The sequence below is a fragment of the Pipra filicauda genome, unplaced genomic scaffold, assembly GCF_003945595.2.
Source record: "Pipra filicauda isolate LSUMZ 115617 unplaced genomic scaffold, ASM394559v2 scaffold121_size3267253_pilon, whole genome shotgun sequence".
Classification (NCBI taxonomy): domain Eukaryota; kingdom Metazoa; phylum Chordata; class Aves; order Passeriformes; family Pipridae; genus Pipra; species Pipra filicauda.
The window spans coordinates 2,334,792-2,351,719 of NW_024103674.1; the positions used below are offsets into that span (position 1 = coordinate 2,334,792).

Genomic DNA, 16,928 nt, shown 5'->3' on the forward strand with positions numbered 1-16,928 from the left:
CGCAGGCACCAAGGGAGACTCCTGCACCCCCAAATTCCCCCAGGGACTGGCCCCTCATGCATAAGCCCAAGTGCTCCCACCCTCACTGGTCAATGCATGCAGCCACCAGTGCTGAAATGCGGTCCCCAGTGCCTGGGACCCTGCTGTCCCCTCCGCGTCTGTCCTGGCCTGTGACAGAATGGGACGTGGGGGGAGCAGCTCAGAGGGAAGGGGCTGAGGGCATCGCTTGGTGCTCTGCCTGTCAGAGCAGGGAGAGGGTTCCCTTGGCTCTGAGACCTGCCACCCTCCCAGCCCCAGCCCCAGGGCCACCCTGAGGTCCCACGGTGCCTCGGTTTGGGCTGGAGCTCTGGGAAGCCTCCACTGCCCCCCGGTTCTCCCCAGCCCTTGTTTTGTAGAGTGGTTTTGGCTCAGTGATCGAGTTCCCGGGGATTCCATGCCACGAGCCTGGCACAGGGAAAGAGCTGTCCCCACAGCACAGCAGGGGCTGCAGCGATCCAGTGTCACTCCCTTTGCCATCACCATGGCAGGTCCCTCCGGCGATGCCCCCACGCAGCGCCGCGGGCACGGCCGCCGAGCCGCTGGCTAACGATGAGATCCTTTTATTAAGGAGTTTAGAAAGTCCACATGTACAGCGTTGGACACACTCACACACGACCTAGAGAGACTTCACGGCACTGCTACACACCACGACCTGGCTCAGGGCTTCGCCGGGAAGGTACGTGGCCACATCCCGGACCCCCAGTCGCCCCTGCCCTCCCCTCTCCGGGGAGGTGTCACCGCGGACGGGTTTAACCTAATCCAGGGCCATGGAGCAATGTGTGCGCTCTTGGGAATAATCCTGGGCAATCCTGCGTCTTGGCATGGATTAAATACCTCTCGTGCAAGTCAAAACAAAGTCATTGGGGGGTCCCGGATGACACAGGCAGTTACTCAAGGATGTGCTACCGACAAACCGACGTACAGTGTCCCCTCCCCGGCGTGGCAAAACACCAGTGGAGGGGTCTGGGGAGGGGAGGGCCTTCCCACCCGGCACATGGCTCCATGTGCCTTCCTGGCCCAAAGGCAAGTGCTAGAAAACACAGCTACAGCTACTCCACAAAATAAATGAACGAGAAGTAAAGATGGGTGCAGGCGGGACCCTTTCTAGAGAGGTCCAGTGGGGCACAGGAAGGCCCTGGGAAGCTGTCAGGGCTCCTGCTTTTGAAGTGGGAAATGCCACTGCTGAGCTCCCCAAATTCCATCGTTCCAGAAAGCCTGACCAGCTGCTCTGGGCAGGGTTGGAGTAGGTAGAGCTGGTGCCTGCACTCAGAGCTCATCCTCACCCGAGGGCTCTGAGGAATGTCTCTGGAACAGGAAAAGCAATCCCAATACATTGTTTGTCCTTGTTTTCCTCGCAAAACAGACAGACAGGGACTCACCCAGCAGGTGAACGGGCTTGTCCAGCACAGGATCCGAGGTGGGAAGGCTTAAAAAAAGAAGAATCACAGAGGGCAGTACAAACCTGGCGCAGCTGGGAAGCTGAGCCTTTGATCTCCCCATGCCTTAAGCCCCCCTGGAAATGGGGACACTGGGAGTTTTCCTCCCCTCCTCGGTCCATCCATCTGTCCAACAGTGTCTTGGGGGGCCAGGGCTCTGCTCCCCACCGCTGCTGTAGCACAGGCAGAAAATGATGGACAGGGTGACTGGGTCCCTGCTGTCTCCTTCCCTTCCTGCTTCAGAGCCTTCTCACATTTGGTTCTAGTTTTCTTTTGGACAAAATCCCCCATTTGAGTCCTTCCAGGGAGCCAGCAGGAGACATCAGTCCCGCACCCCACAGCAGCTCCTGCTTGGGTTGGCTGGTGCGTGGCACCACTGCTGCCCAGTTATCAGGGCCCTGCAGATGCTAAGCCCCACTCGGGGCTTCTTTTTGCAAAACCTTAACGGGATTTGAGGAAATGAAAGGCTTTGGATATCTGCAGGTGCCGTGCCAGCGCACGGCTCAGCCGGGGTGAAAATGAACGCGGGTCCCCGGGCCGGCAGTGAGCAGAGGGGGTTCACGTGGGGGATGTGTCTGTGCTGCCCAAAGCCAAGGGTTTGGGGAAAGGTCACAGCTGTTGGATGGCCGACATGAATCTGAGTGAGTCTGGTTGGGAGGGAGGAGCTGCGAAATGCAGGCAGAGCTGTGCTGGGAAGTGAACCTTCCTCGCCTCCTCCTCCTACTTGCTGTGCTCCCCATTTCTCCAGTGCTGCCAAAACAGCTCCATGCCATGCTCAGTTCTGGGTGGACGTCCTTGCAGCACTGCATCAGCTTGCTTTGGGGTGTTCTGACCCATGGGGAGGCTCCAGGAGGCAGGACAGGGACAACAGGGACTAAGGAGCTGGTAGTCGTCCCTTCCCAGCTGTGCTGCTCTTCCAGGGGCAGAGGCGAATGTTCTGTAGTCCAGAGAAAGAATCACTGGCACGGTCAGGCTGACCCAGCTGAGCCCTCCCCATCACTAGTAGCACCATGGGGGGAGCTGGAACTGTGGAGCAGCCTTGTCCCAGTCTGGGGGATTCTGGGGGTCTTGGGGCTCCCTGTGGCAAGTGCCCCCAGTCACTTGGTGAGGCCACTGCCTGGAGTCTGTGCCCGGAGCAGAGGTGATCAGAGGTGCTCAGCCTACCTGGGCTACTCCCTACCTCCAGGCAGCCCCTTCTCTTCCTTGCTGGACCCTGCTGGGCACTGCTCCCCAAATCCCTGCATCCCACTGCCCTCTCTGGGGCATGAGCACCAGCCACAGGTCATGCCCTGGCCAGAACAGAGCCATTCCGGCTGCAGCGGAGCCGTGGCAGTGGGAAGCAAAGGTCCAGCAATGTCCGTGGATGCCCAGGAGATAAAGTCACCCTCACTGGGGGCAGGTGCTCCCCAGAGGCCCCTCAAAGATGGGCCAGCCCTCGGGGAGGATGGGGAGGATGGCAGCTGGGGGGGATGGGGCTGCAGGGTGGTGGGGAAGGGCAGGGGGCTGGGCACAGTGTGGGGGGGCTCCTGCCATCCAGCTAATTCTCTTCCCGGATGGGCCGGATCTTCATCTCGGTGAATTTGAGGGAGTACTGCCAGCCGGTCCAGGAGGACCACTCGATGCCATCGGCGTAGGAGCTGTGGTGGCCCTTGAGGTACTGCCCGTTGAGGTTGGAGGTGTGGCAGTTGCGGTACCACCAGGCACCGTGGTAGAAAGCGGCGCAGTTGTTCTCCGAGTGGTCGTTGTCCAGGTCCTTGGTGGTGAACTTCATCCCATTGTGCTTCAGGAGGGAGTCACCTGTCCCGGGGAAAAGGAGATGTGATGAGCCCTTCCTGCCCTTGGGCCAGCTCCCTGCCCCATGGGACTCTCCTGGGCACCACAGTGGGATTCCTGCAATGAGTCTCCTGCAAAATCCTGTTAACTGCCTCCAGCTCCCTGCAGCCGCAGGGATACAGCCAGTGCCACTGCCAGAGGAGACTGGAACACCCCAGCAGGGGGGTTTGGTGGCTGTGGGCTCCCCTTGCCCCACGGGCCCACGTGTGTCCCCCCACTCCGCTGCCTTACCTGCCGTCCCCGAGTAGTCGGTGACGGTGATGGGGTACCCGTCCTCCTCGGGGTCCACAGAGAAGAGCCCCACCCCGAAGCTGCCGTAGTGGGCGAAGGCAGTGCCGTTGTCAAAGTCCTCCAGGTCGATGCGGAGCTCGTAGGTGCCCTGGACTGTCAGCATGTGGATCCGCTTCAGCCCTGCAGCAGAGGGAAGGGGTGAGTGCAGGGACCCCGCTGGGGATGGGGTGGCCAGTGGGCCAGGGGGAGGGGGCCCGGGGTGGAACAGGGAGCGGTTCCCACCCTCCATCCCTCACTCTGGCTGCACGGCAAAGGGCACACGCTCAGCTCGGGGTCAAACAGCCCCATTGCCTCCCTGCCCTGTGCAGCCCCCTGACACCCTCCCTGCCTGCCCAGCCCATCACTCCCAGGACATGGGCACTGGCCGAGGGTGTCTTGGTGTGCCCTCCTTTGCAAAGGAAACCCTGGACCTCCTCAGGGGACCCCAGGCTTTGCCAGCTCCCCCAGGAGTGAGCACTGCCAGCCCCACGCACCTAACCAGTGCTCTCCTGTCAGCTTCCCAAAGCCATCCCGGTAGGCTTCCCAGCCACGGAAGAAGTTCACAGAGCCATCTTCCCGCCGCTGGAACACCTGGGGAGACACACAGGGCATCAGTTGTGGAGCTGCTCCAAGGCTGTGCACCCCGGGCAGCCCCCCTGCTCCCCACCGTGCTGCCCACCACTCCCTGCCACCACCTGATCACATACAGGCACGAATTAAACCCCATCAGCCCAGTCATTACACAGGGATGCTCAGCCATTATACAGGGATGCTGGGGAGAGGTCCCCAGGGAAATGCTGGATCATCACCTGCCAGATCCCAGGGTGGGTGAGTCAGTTCACAGGATCCTCCCTCTGGAGCAGAGCCCCAGAACCCTGTGGCATGATCCTGTGGGAAGGTGTCCTGTGCCCCTGGGAGTGGTGAGCACACTGCACCCACCTCCAACCAGCCTGGGTCTGCTGTTGCACATGAGAGCAGAGGTAAGGACAGATGGATGGACAGCATGACCTGAGGTCTGTCCTGCAGGTCGTGCGGCCCAGACCAGTCCAAGCCCTCCTACCAACAGTGTGTATTCAGAGCTGTGTAAAACCCAGCAGTTGATTTCCCCCTCTTGGATCTCCACGCTCTCCTGGGCAGCCACCCCATTACAAGGCATCATCCCTGTGATGGCATTGTTAGTCTCCCAGAGATTTTATCTCTCAGAGACATTATCTGGGGGGCACTGACTGCCCCGACCCCTGCAGAGCCTCCAGATCCCAGGGCTCAGCACATCTTTTCTCCTTGGAGCCTTTCCCTTTTCCTCTGCCATCTGCTCATCAGTGTGCTGTGTCCTGTGTGTTTCATCCCCTTTTATCCCCTTTTATTCGGGTTTGATTTATTGACAGCAATCCAGAAAATGCTGCTTCGTATCTGACCATTTGAACTTAATTAAGCCTCCAGTCCTGGATTAATTGCATTAAAGTTGGCTGAGCCAGCCTGCCCCACTCCCACCGAGTTCTGTGCTCCTATGGCTGTGGCGGAGAGCACTCAGTGATTTAGGAAAAGCCATCCCATGCCCTGGCTGGGCAGAGCACCTCATCTTTGGGGCTGGACCCCAATTCCAGGAACACTGATGAACCCTGAGGCAGGCTGGGAAGCCACTGTGCTTCTGCTCCCCTGGGCTGCTCCTGCCCTCCTGCACATGCAGGGTTTCATCCCTCATGAGCTTCACACCAGCTTGCACTTCACCAGACGGGCATTTTCGGGGCCGTGCCTGCTGGCCGCAGGCTCCGACACGCTCCTCGGTGTGGCCCAGCTCTGATCCTGCTGTACTTACCTTCTAGAATTAGAGCCTTAATTTTTATCCCTGCGTTGAGCACTTGAGAAGCTGTGGTTAAGCCCATTTAAAGGGGCTTTCTTCAGGCTTGCTGCGAAAGGGGGACAGCACGGCTGGACGGGGGCCTGAAGCTGATTTTCCTCAGCCAGCGTCGGCTCCGGCGCTGCCGTGTGGGGAAGGCAGTGGATGCAGCACCAATGCTCCCTCTTAATCGGCTTTGACCCGTGGTTTTAAATAGGCCAATTGCCTGAGTGGTGCCCAGGGAAGCATGAGGGACATGGCTCCGTTGGCTGAGCCTTGGCACGGATCAGGAATCACCCCAGAGGAGCCCTCAGTGCCCCACTGCCCACCAGGCTTGTCCCCAAGGGGGATTGGAGCTGGGTTGGAAGGGCTGGCGGGTGCTGGAGGTCCTGTGTCCTCCCAGGTCTCCTGCTCCATCCTCATCCTCTCTTATGCACAGTCCCTCTTGTGCTTCATTTGTGCATCCACCGTGCACTCCTCCTTGCCTCCCACACCAGGATGCTGCCTGCACTGGGATGCTGGGTGCACTGGAACACTGGGTGCACCAGGATGCTGGGGGCACTGGAACACTGGGTGCACTGGGATGCTGGGGGAACAGGAGACCCACAGGCTCATCGCCCTCCAAGCCCTGCCTCGCTGCTCTTTTCCTCCTCATCAAATATTCATTACCCCCTCTTAAGCAAAAAGGATTTCCTTCCCTTTAAAGGCGAGGCTGAAATATTTATCTCCCTCACTCTCTGCCTCCCCTGGTCACACTTGCAGGACAGGGACAGGCTCCTGCGAAGGCACCAAACCAGAAAAATGGGTTAAAAGCAGAGAAAAGCAGGAGCATCAGCCTGTGACTGCTGTGGCAGTGGCAGTGAGGAAGGGCTCTGCTCCCTCTCCCTCAGCTCCACCAAACCCAGGGTGTGCTTGAAACCCAGGCAGGCCCAGTCTGGGGACAGACTCTGCCATCACTTCTCTGCCTGTGCAGTACTTGGGCTCCTGGTCGGGTTTTTGGCAGCCGTGGCACAGACCCCACAGCCCTGGCCCCACAGTGTTCCTCTGAGCCCCATCACAGCAGGGAGACCATCTTCAGGCTCAGCCATGGACAAGGCAATCCCAGAGCATTGCAGGGCCAGTCTCTGGGAAGTGCTGATCACCACAGCCAGCAGCATTCCCCTCCTGGGAACTCCTGCCTGTCCCCACCAGCAGGAGTATCTCGTCCCTGTTTGTGGAGACACATAAATCATATCTTCTGGAAACAACAGGTTTTTCCCCAGGCTCCTCTCTCCAGCTGCCTTTAGCCTACCCAGCCCATGTGTCTGCTCATCCCCCAGCCTGCTCTGGGACCCCTCCAGTGAAGGATGAGCTGGTGAAGCTGTGCCTGGCACAGCAGGTGCCCGTGAAGCTGGAAGCTGTCGCTTAACATCACCACAGCCCTAGTCCTGCTGGCACAGCCTTTTCTTCTGCATCCTTCAGCTTTCCCACCACTTCCCAATGGGCACTGTACATGGAAAATGATGCTGAGGCACACAGCCATTGTGGCACCATGGCTTACAGGGCCAAGATGCTGGATGGAGGCTCAGGGGCACCGTGAGGAGCGTGTGGCCTTTGCAAAGACATTCCAAAGACAAACAGCACACGAAAAGGCAACTTTTTGAAGCCTCCTGAGACACTGAGCCTTCCTTGCCATCCATCATCCCATTATTACTTTAATAAAGTGCTGGAGGTGAGTGTCAAGGAGGGAGTCAGGGTCAGGCTGGGCAATCACAGAGCTGGACGCCGGCTCTGCCACGAGGACGGGTCAGCCCGGGGCAGCCACTGCAATTACAGTCGGTGCTGAGCGCAGGATGGGGATGTTCCCATCAGCACAGGGCACTGACCTGGATCCACATCCCCACCAGCTGCAAATGTGGCTGGCAGGCAGGACCAGGGGGGATAAAACAGCTGTGCCTTGCTCAGCCTTCCCGAGGCAGGGGATGGGGAGTGACCAGGGAGCTGCCTCTGGGGAGGGGACAGGTTGGCACCGCAGATCACACCGCGGGGACGGGGAGGTGCTGAGCAGCACCCAGTGAGCTCTTCTCCCTGCCCTGTGGTCTCTAAGCTGTCCGTGCAGGCTAAAGCTTAGCTCAGCAGCTCCCAAGCTCCCGAGTCAAAATTGATTCAGCTGCTGCCATCACTTCCACCCACCCACCCACATGCAAATAAGCCCAAATGTCAGGAGTAATCGCTCCAGAGAGGAGGAGGGGAGGGAAATTTCCCAGGCTCTGCACCACGACACCCTGCTGTGCCATGGCTTACCTGGAGCCTGGATAAGCCAGTGGACACAAGGACCCTCTTCGTGCCCAGCCCTGTGGGATGTGGCTGAGACAACCCCTGTACCCAAGGGACCAGAGGTATGTTTGGGACCTGCTGCTGCAGAGCAGCCACAAGAAACAGGAGCCTGGGCTGTGTGCTCTTGACCCTGCTCTGGATGTGTCTGTCTCTGGAACAGTGGGATTCAGCACCTGGTTTGGCTCCTCATCCCATCGAGACAGGGCAGAGCTGAGGTGCTGCCTGGCTGTGCCATCCCATTCTCAGGCCCCCAGGGTGCTGCTGGGCTTAAAATCATTTCCTTTGCCCCCTCCCCAGCTCAGCCCAAGCCCTCCCGGCTGCAGCAGCTTTAAATAAGCCTCTGAGTGTCTCGCTAATCACCTTGGGCTGCTCTTCAGGCATGGCTGGGGCTGGTGGCGGCTGTGCAGACTGTGCATGGGGTTTGCAAAGACCCTCCACACCCTGAAGAGCTAGAGAGGTCCTCTCCTTTTCCCTCTGTGAGCCCCCAAGATATGAGGTCTCCAGGGCTGCACTGTGCCTTGGTTTCCCCATCTGAGCTGCTGGTACCAACCCACAGACCACAGGTTCCTCCTGCACAGGGTGGGCGCTGGGAGGTCAAAGGCTCATCAGTCCCTGGGGGCAGGGGGGCTAAGCTCCCTCCTGGCACTGCTCAAAGCTGCTTAGGGGAATCAGATCGTGGGGATTTGTTTCCTAGAGCACCCAGCTGGAGGGGTGCTGGCTAGCCCGGCTCACCCAGCGTGTCCCCGGGGCAGAGGCTGCCTGCCCACCCCTCCCAGTGAGCCCCCACCACCTCCCTGGGACCACCTCCTGCCCTGCTGGCACCCCAGGTGATGCCCTCCTGGGTAGGGGAGGCTGCTTGCACCCAAGTGGTCCCTGGGGCAATGGGGGGGCTCCAAGCTTGGTGCTGCCGTGTCCCCCCTTTCCCCCTGCTCCCTGCCCCCATTACTGTGATTACAGGGCCGTTGCAGCTGCCGTGGCAAAGCGAATCGGACAGGGCAGCCAGGGAGAGAGTGAATCAGCGCAGCATCCCAGGCGCCCCAGGCACCCTGGCCTCAGATGAGGCCAAGAGTGCTGGGTTTGGGGTCTGACCTGAGCCCCAGCACCAGCTCACCGTGTCCACGAGGACACGGCAAAGCAGAGCCACGTGCCCCGTGGCACAACTGCAGCCACGCTGTGCCCCAACTGTGCCCCAGCCCCACTGAGAAGGACAAACTCCTTGGATGCCTTGGCATCCAACACCCTGCCTGAAACCACCCTCCAGCTCCAGCCAAACTCCCCATCCCAGTCCAGGGCAGGGCTGCTGGGCTCCAGCTCAGGGGTCTGGCTGGCACCGCTGGGAAGCTCAGTCCATGCTGCCAGCACGGGCATTGACTGAGCCCCTGTGTGCAGCCAGACCCCCTCAGCATTTATGCCAGATCCCAATGACACATTCAAGTGTCAAAATTGACATCTCCCACCCCCGGCATGCCAGCACAGGGCCAGCCCGTGGCCAGCGGTGGCATCCCCCGGTGTCCCCCAGCCTGGTGGCAGCTCACCGTCCAGCCGCCCCCGTCCGTCGTCATGTCACAGTAGACCTGGAAGCCGGAGGGATAGTGCGTGGGGAAGATGGAGTAAATCCCGTCCTCTTGCTGTCCACTCGCATAGATGTCAAAGCAGTCTCGGGGCCGGGAGCCTGCAGCGTGGCATTGGGATGGGGTGGGACGAGGAAAGCTGGTTAATTAATGATCTAATTTAGTGTCTTGCCATTTCTTCCAGGCTCCCAACCTTGCTTCCAGCTCTAGTTGGCTGCTTGGTGCTGCCTTGCTCTTTCCTTCCTTTCTCCTCCAATGCTCATAGTGAGCGGTGCCCAGGGGGACGCTGCACCACGGGGAGCCCCCAGCAGCTTGCAGGGACTGACCCCACGTCCCCCGTGTGATGGCAAGGGCACGCTGGGACCCAGCTGGGGATGGGGGAGCCGATGCCCAGAGAGGGCTCTGGGCAGAGTGTGGGCATGTGCTCACGACCCCAGGACAGTCTTAGCTGCAACTCAACCAAACGCTGATAAATGTGATTGTTCGAGCCCGTGCAGGGCCACGCTCTGCACCCAAATGGAGGCAAACGGTCACTCCTTGCTCTACCTTTGCCCCAGATACATCTGCCTGGGGAGCAGGTGGGTCTGCAGGGGTGTGAAGTGGCTTTTGTGCTGGTTTACAGACAACTAGTGAGAAACGTGGTGAGAAACCCCCCCTTCCAGGACACACCTCCCTGTGTCCCTCCTCCTCCACCACCTTGCCAGCCCCCTCTCTGTATTAAATCCCTTCTCCAGGGTGGTTTGCCCCATCTTGGGTGGTTTTCCCCCTCCCGAGAGCAGCGCCAGGCACATCCCTCTCCCCAGGGACTGGCAGGGATGAAGTCTCACCGTTGGAGCAGCCCCGGGGCCGCGCCCCCCTGGCCGGTGCTCGCTGCAGGTCAGCCTTGAGGCGGGGCCGGGCACCGCCCCGCTCCTTCTGCAGCGTGTCCAGGACGTCGCTGACGGAGCTCACCAGCCGAGCCATGTTGGTCTGGCTCTCCGAGAGCAGCTGTGGGCAAGGGGACACGCGGGGCGGACACGGAATTGTGGTTAAATGTGGTTAAACCCTTTCCACGCCCCAGCCCCTTGACACTGTGAGGATGCTCTGCCTGCTCCCATGGCTCAGCAGTGCTCCCTGCCAGGGCATGGGCTGGTGGGGACATAAAGCCAAGCAGATCCCTTACGGCATCTCTTTTTGGCTGTGGGTCAGGCTCCAGATAGTGCCTGTTGCCACCAGGGCTGAGAAATCCCTGAACCTGGGTGTGTCAGTGCTGCCACCCCTCAGGATAAAGAGCATCTCTGGGCAAAGGACAGGATCACGGAGGCGGCAGGAATAGCCGTGTCCTGAGGCAGCCACCAGCTCTTCATCGTTTCCTGAGGTGACCCGGGCTGGGAGAGTGACACGGGGTGGCCGTGGCAGAGCAGCAGGATGGGGAGCAAAGCGAAGCAGAGAGAAACAAACAGCTCCGGATGGAGGGAGTTGAGCACCAGGAGGGTCGGGCCCTGGATCTTGCTACAACACTTGGCAGACCCCCAGCATACCCAGGTAAGCATTGCAATACAGTTCATCAGCTTGGCAATTCTGGGGATTGGAAATAAGGGGAGGGTGACTGCTGCGTGAACTGCCCTTGGGAAGGTCCTGTGCTGTGCTCAGCTCTGACTGGGAACCTCCAAACTGGACCCAGAGCCAGGAGAACCACAATGTGGGAGGCTGCATGCCCAGCTCACTGGCACTGAGGTGGTTTGGCAACGACACATTTCCCAACTTGCAGTTCCCGAGAACCCACCTTCAACCTCAGCTCCTTCTGCTGGAGGTCTCCCCCAGACACCATGGGCAGGGGCTGCAACCGGCAATGCCCTCAGGGACTCCAGAACAGGGTGTTCTATCCCCAGGGAGCCCCGAACGGCGCTGACAGCCCCGGCTCACCTGGATGAGCCTGCCCTGCTCTCCCTGCAGGGCGCTGAGCTCCTGCCCCATGGCGCTGTGCCCCTTCTTGAGGCCGTCGCAGTCGGCGCGCAGCTGCACGGCGTGTGTCAGCAGCTTGGCCACCTCGTCCGCCACCGTGACCAGCAGGGCCTTCTGCTGGCTCTTAGTGGCCTTGGCCTCGGCGTCGTGGTCGGTGACGGCGCGCAGCAGGGAGATCTGCAGCCCCTCCATGCGGCCCAGGGTGCCGGCGGCGCTGGGGCAGTTGGGGTCGATGAAGATGTTGATGCGGGAGCTGTCGGCTTTCTCGATGGTCACCAGCGCGTTGGCCTCCTCGGGGTTGGTGCTGATGACGGGGGGCGACTCGGTGACGGGCGTGTGGTAGTGGTTCATGAAGAGGATGGCCCCCGTGACTGTCACTGCCAGGAGGACGGCCACTGACAGCAGGACGGTGCACAGGATGTACCCGCAGCTCATCCTCTGTCGGCAGAGAGACAGACACCGTCAGCGCCCGTCCGGACAGACCCATCCCACTCCCCTTCCTCCAAGAGGTAGGTTCAAACCCTCACAGGCTTTGGGGGGGCCCAGCAACAAGGTTGGCCAAGGGGGTGGTGACAGACGAGGGGAGGTGGGAGACCCCAGGGAGCCCTGAGGCTCTGCCAGGAACGTGGAGGCCACGGGTGAACACTCAGTGAGCAAAGCAGCTAAACCCGCCTGGGAGCAGGGTATGAAATAATAACGAGAGCGAAGGCACGGCAGCCACCAGCTCCCGCTGGTGTGTTTTATTTATGGTGGTGATCCTCGGCTGGAACAGCCCTGGGTCCCTGGGAGAGCAGCGTGTGGGGGTCCCTGGTGCCCTGGGCACAAATATGGGGAGAGAAAGGGAAAACACCCCCTGTGTTCCCTGGAGTCAGGACTGCAGGGAAAGCAGGGAGGGGAGGGGAGGGGAGGCAAGGGCTGTCCCAGCAGCAAGGGGAGACTGTGGGTTGTTGCTGGGGACACATTGCCCTGAGCATCGTGGGGACCTGCTCTGCATGGGGCATCTCCCAGCTGTGGCTTGCCACATGTCCCCATCCCCCTTGCGCCCTCACTGCCTGCTGGAGGGGAGCAGAGCTGCTCTCAAAGCCCTCAGACCAGTCCCAGAGCCTACTGGTGAGGGAAAGGTGCTGTGGGAAAGGTCTCTGACCCTCCCCAGGCCCCTCCAGCAGCTCGGCTGCTGTACAGACCCCTTGGCTCAGCCCGTGGGAGCTGCTCCATTGCCCACCAAGAGCCTTTTCTCCCTGCAAAGCATGAAGTGCCAACACAGTCAGTGCAGAGGGAGTGAGCTGCCACCCGATCCCGCCAGCTCCCAGTCCCCCTCCACCTCCCCTCCTCATTACACCTGCAGGACAGAGGCTGCGATTTTCCCCTGACCCTGGCCACAGCTGTCATAAGGAATTGCAGGGCTGGCAGCAAACTGCAGATTCAGAGAGACAAAGACTACTTTCCCCTGAAACGAGGGGAAAATTGCTGCATCTGCAAAGATTTCCCAGGCCCTGTCCCCTCCTGTGCACATCTATCTGGAGTGACACCTTCCTTCAAGCACCCTTCATTTCATTCACGCTCACGCAACCATTTGCATTAAGGTGACCCCAGCTGTGGAGGGGCTGGCTGGCCACCAGCCCCAGGGGATGTTCCAGGTTTCTTCCCCAGCCCAGGGAGTGAGGCTGGAGATGCAAACAGCACTGGCTTGAATGGGGAAGCCACTTGCAGGGAGCTCTGTAAGGAGAGAGCCCCAGGCTCAGCCCCTCAGCACACGATAAAAGAAGATGTCAAAGGCAATAAGGGGAGCTTTTGGCAAGCAGAGGGTCAAGGAGTTTGCCCAGTGTTTGTAGACACAGAGCCCTGGCTTGGGGGCACAAGGGACACCCAGGAGTAGCAGGATGGTGGCAGACAGAGGTGGGAGATGCCCACTGCTGAGATCCTTACGTGGATACCCGGGACCTGAGCTCAACCCAGCCCCTCAGCACCCTGCAAGCACAGAAGTGACAGGAGGGATGGCTGCTGAAAAAAGCCACCATCAGGAGCTTTGCGATCCATGGGGTGAGCAGGGACCGTGTCCCTGTGGCTGTCCTGGCTATCACAGCACCTTCAGCTCCACAACTTTGTGCCCTCCCATCCCGCTGCTGCTGCTCCCCACTGCACTGATGTCCCCAGCTCAAGGGGGCACATGGATGGGCCAAGGGACCTCTCTGAGCAGTAAAGATTCCCAGAGCAGAGCTGTGCACAGCTGATGCTTCACTTCCCACAGCCATACAAATCCCAACCGGGCTTTAACACACCAAAATCCTGCAGCTCTGCTCAAGTCTACCATCACACCGGGAGCTGTATCCAGCTGCTTTCCAGCCTTTAAGACATAGAATCACTGCCCTCCTACTGGCACAAGGAATAGGGGACCAATCCCCTTCCAAAATTAGCCCCTCTGCTTGCAACCACAAGATTCTGAGTGGCGGCAGCTTCACGAGTCCCACGGCATTTTGCTGGCAGGTTGTGTTACCTGGCAACCTGCAGTGGGGAGAGGAGGGAAACTCAGTCAGTGGCACCAGCAACGCTCCAAACAGGGATAGTGGTCCCTCCAAACTCCCCCAGCACGGCAGCATGGCCAGCTCCCAGCACTGGACCCTGTGGATGCCTCTGCCACATGCTCCTGCCCCACCATGGCCACGGCCCTCATGACCCCAGGGGTTCCTGCTGTCTGTTCCGTGGCCTCAGGCTCCTGGATCTTCTTGCCAAGACTTTCAGGCAGCTGCAGGACATGCCCCTGGTTCTTGATATCCCTCTGGAGACATCTATCAGGCTGGAGGTCCCAAGGTCTCCAAATCACTCCTTCCTGAGGAGAGCAGAAGCTGGAAGACTGGGCAGTGCTCAGGATGAGTGGAGCTTTACTTGCAAACCTGCTGTGGAGCTGGGACTGGAGCTTGGGAAAGAGCCCCACGCAGAAACCAAGGCATGGTTTTGTCCCTGGTGCATAGATGACCCAGGCTCTTCATGCCCTGCACTGGCTCAGGCAGTAGCTCTGTGCTCAGTCACCTGTGGGGACTGTCCTTGGTGCCCCAGCCACACTGCATGAGCCACCTGCAGGCTGCCCTGCACCCCATCGTGCCCCCAAAACATCCCCCGGCCTCCTCCCAGCCTGTGCTGGGCATGGGAGACACTCAGCCTGAAAGGAGGGGAGGACACCAGTTGGCTTGTCCCCAGAGCAGACAGAGGTGACTGGTGCCTGGAGAGCATGGACAGAGTGGTGGCAGGAGAGGCTGAGCTCTGCCCTGGCAGATGCCCTTTGAGGAGGAGGTGCCCTTTGCTCTTGCCAAAGTCACTGCTCCTTGCCAGCTCACCAGGCAAGTGCTGCTGTGGGATGGCAGGCAGCGATCTGGCTGCCTGGGTGCTCTCCCCCTGAACCAGGCCCCCTGTTCTGCTTCCGAGGCAGGGGGGCACTGGCTTGCATTGCCCAGGCTCAGCTGCTGGAGCAAACTTTAGCCCAGGTACCCCCACCTTCCCGCTGGAGCCCACCCGGCGCTGTGGGCACCCCAGGGCAGGAAGAGTCAGTCCCCTGTCCCTCTCGCCCCCCCAACTCATTGCTTGCCCCAGAGCTGCTCGAGCAGCTCATTTTGCATCCCAGCCGCTGCCCTGCCCTGCTCTGCTCCACTGCCCCGTCCCTCTCCACCCTCCCCGCCTGTGCAGCCCCGCTGTTCTCAGCCTGGCGCCGGGGCTGTATCACAGCCGCCTCCCGGAGCCCAACGCCGCGCTCCTCTGGCTCCCCGCAGGCACCGAGCAGATGAACTGAATCCCGCTCCCGTTCCCAGCTCTTTTCATCATCCAGAGCCTGCCTGCGACCGCTCCCACGCCACGCTCTGCGGATCGGGAAGAGAAGAGGAGACGGGAAGGCTGGCGAGCACAGCGGAGCCGGCTCTGTGGGTGAGCATGCAGGCGGGCTGGGCTGGGATTTCAGCGGAGCTTACAGAAGCTGGGATCGCAGCACGGAAAACTCTGTGCATCCTTTGCAACGCACCGCGAACCATCAGCTCCAGGCTGGGTCGTCCAGTCCCGTACGGGAGGTGGGGCTGGATCCATCCTGCCCAGCTCACTCTCGGGGCCACGGGGGGCACAAAGCCGGGGGGATGGTAGCTCCAGCCCGATGGCACTGCTCGGATCCCTGCGTGGAGGGGCTGAGCGCAGGAAGGCAGCTTTGCCGGGGAGGGAAGAGTGAGGTTTCTCTCTTGGGGGGTCAGGGGTCTCCCGGGGTGCGCAGCCCCTCTCCCGTGAGGCGCGAAAGCCGTTCCCGTGAAGGGGCTGACCGGGGAGAAGAGGGCGCAGGTAAAGGGTGTGCAGAAGGGACAAGCCAGGCAAAAGTCCCTTTCCTGCCTCACTGCGGGTGGCAGGGGACAGGAAGTGTCAGACCTGGGGGCGAGCGTGTCTCACGGCTGCTCCCCCCACCCTCGCCCAGCGCCGGGGTGCGGAGGAAGGGCAGCGCTGCCAGCTCTTGGCTCCTTCCCTCCAGTCACAGTCGGAGACTCACTCTCCTCCAGCTCTTCCTAGACACATTTGTCCATACTCAGCACCTCTTCTTCCCACCCTGCCTGCGCCCAGCGTGCCTGGCCGTGCAGCCGTGCCTGTGCCTATCCCTGGAAGTGTCCAGGGCCAGTCTGGACGGGGATTTGAACAACCTGGTCTAGTGGAAGCTGTCCCTGCCCACGGCAGGGGGGTTGGAACGAGATGAGCGTTAAGGTCCCTTCCAACCCAAACCGTTATGGGATTCTCGGATCCCCCACCTGCTCTGCTGAGCTCGGCGGCCGGGCCGTGCCGGGGATGGGGGGGCTGGCACACGTGCAGCGGGATGTGCAAACGGGCTCCGGCACGTGCCGGATCCCCCGCGTGTCACCGCAGGCTCTGCCGCCGCTCCACCGCACCCCGCCGCAACGCCGGCCTCCCCCCCAAAAACCAGGGGCGCTCCTGGAGGTTAAGAGCGGGCCAGGCAGCCGGGAGCCCCCGAACAGGGAGGGATGGCTCTGGCTGCCGCGGGGAGCTGAGATGCCGAATCCCTTTTAAAGGGTTATTTAAGCAGTTTAAAGCGTGCAGCGGTTCAGCAGAGGAGTGTGGCAGCCCCGGAGCATCGCCCGCTACCCGGCCGGGGGCAGCCCCGGCGCTGGCGGGGGGGACCCTGGCCGCGGGTTAATAAACACAATAATTCGGGGGGGGGGGGGCTGAGGGGGGGCAACCCGGGGGCCTCTGCACGGGAAGAACCGGGAGGCAGCTCACCACACCAGGCTGCACTGGGAGGAAAGCTCGCTGGGGGAACTGGGGGGTCGGTGGGACCCCCGGGATGGCTGACCCCCCCCTCCGCCCTCCGCCCCGTACCTGCGATTTCTCCTGCTGCCCATCCTCAAGTTGCGAGGCTCCTCCCACGGTTTTCCAACGCTCGTTCCCCATCTCGCCGCCAACTTCCAGCCCAAGTAAGTGCCCGGACCCCCCTAGGCTCCCCCAAACCTCCTCCCCGGCGGCGCAGCCCCCGGCCCGCCCGCGCTGCCCGGCTGGCCGCGGCGGAGGACGGGCGGCGGCGGCGGCGGCGGCGGAGGAGGAGGAGGAGGAGGGAGGGAGGAAGAGGAGGGAGGGAGGACACGGGCACGGACACGGGGGTGGATCTTCCCTCCTCGCCCGCCCCGCTCCCCCCCGGGGCTCCCCCAGCCC

The 16,928-nt window shown here is 61.2% G+C and overlaps 1 protein-coding gene across 1 annotated transcript; it reads right to left on the minus strand.

The window, feature by feature from the left end:
- Positions 1-583: 583 nt before the first annotated feature.
- On the minus strand, positions 584-16,764 carry FIBCD1 (fibrinogen C domain containing 1). The gene is made up of 7 exons (XM_027739372.2): positions 16,599-16,764; positions 11,208-11,684; positions 10,130-10,289; positions 9,267-9,403; positions 4,073-4,169; positions 3,540-3,719; positions 584-3,272 (listed from the first exon to the last, which is right to left on the minus strand). Exons 1-7 carry the CDS (start codon positions 16,668-16,670, stop codon positions 3,013-3,015), a joined length of 1,383 nt encoding a protein of 460 aa, XP_027595173.1. The 5' UTR covers positions 16,671-16,764; the 3' UTR covers positions 584-3,012.
- Between the last annotated feature and the right edge of the window lie 164 nt (positions 16,765-16,928).

Bases quoted from the DNA above. Each gene is read 5' to 3' on its own strand.
- FIBCD1 (XM_027739372.2), bottom strand. From the start codon at position 16,670: ATGGGGAACGAGCGTTGGAAAACCGTGGGAGGAGCCTCGCAACTTGAG. The intron at 4,170-9,266 runs GTGAGCTGCCAC...GTGTCTCCCCAG, and splicing joins CGGACGGGGGCGGCTGGACG to GTGTTCCAGCGGCGGGAAGA. The intron at 3,273-3,539 runs GTAAGGCAGCGG...TCCCCGGGACAG, and splicing joins CGACTACTCGGGGACGGCAG to GTGACTCCCTCCTGAAGCAC.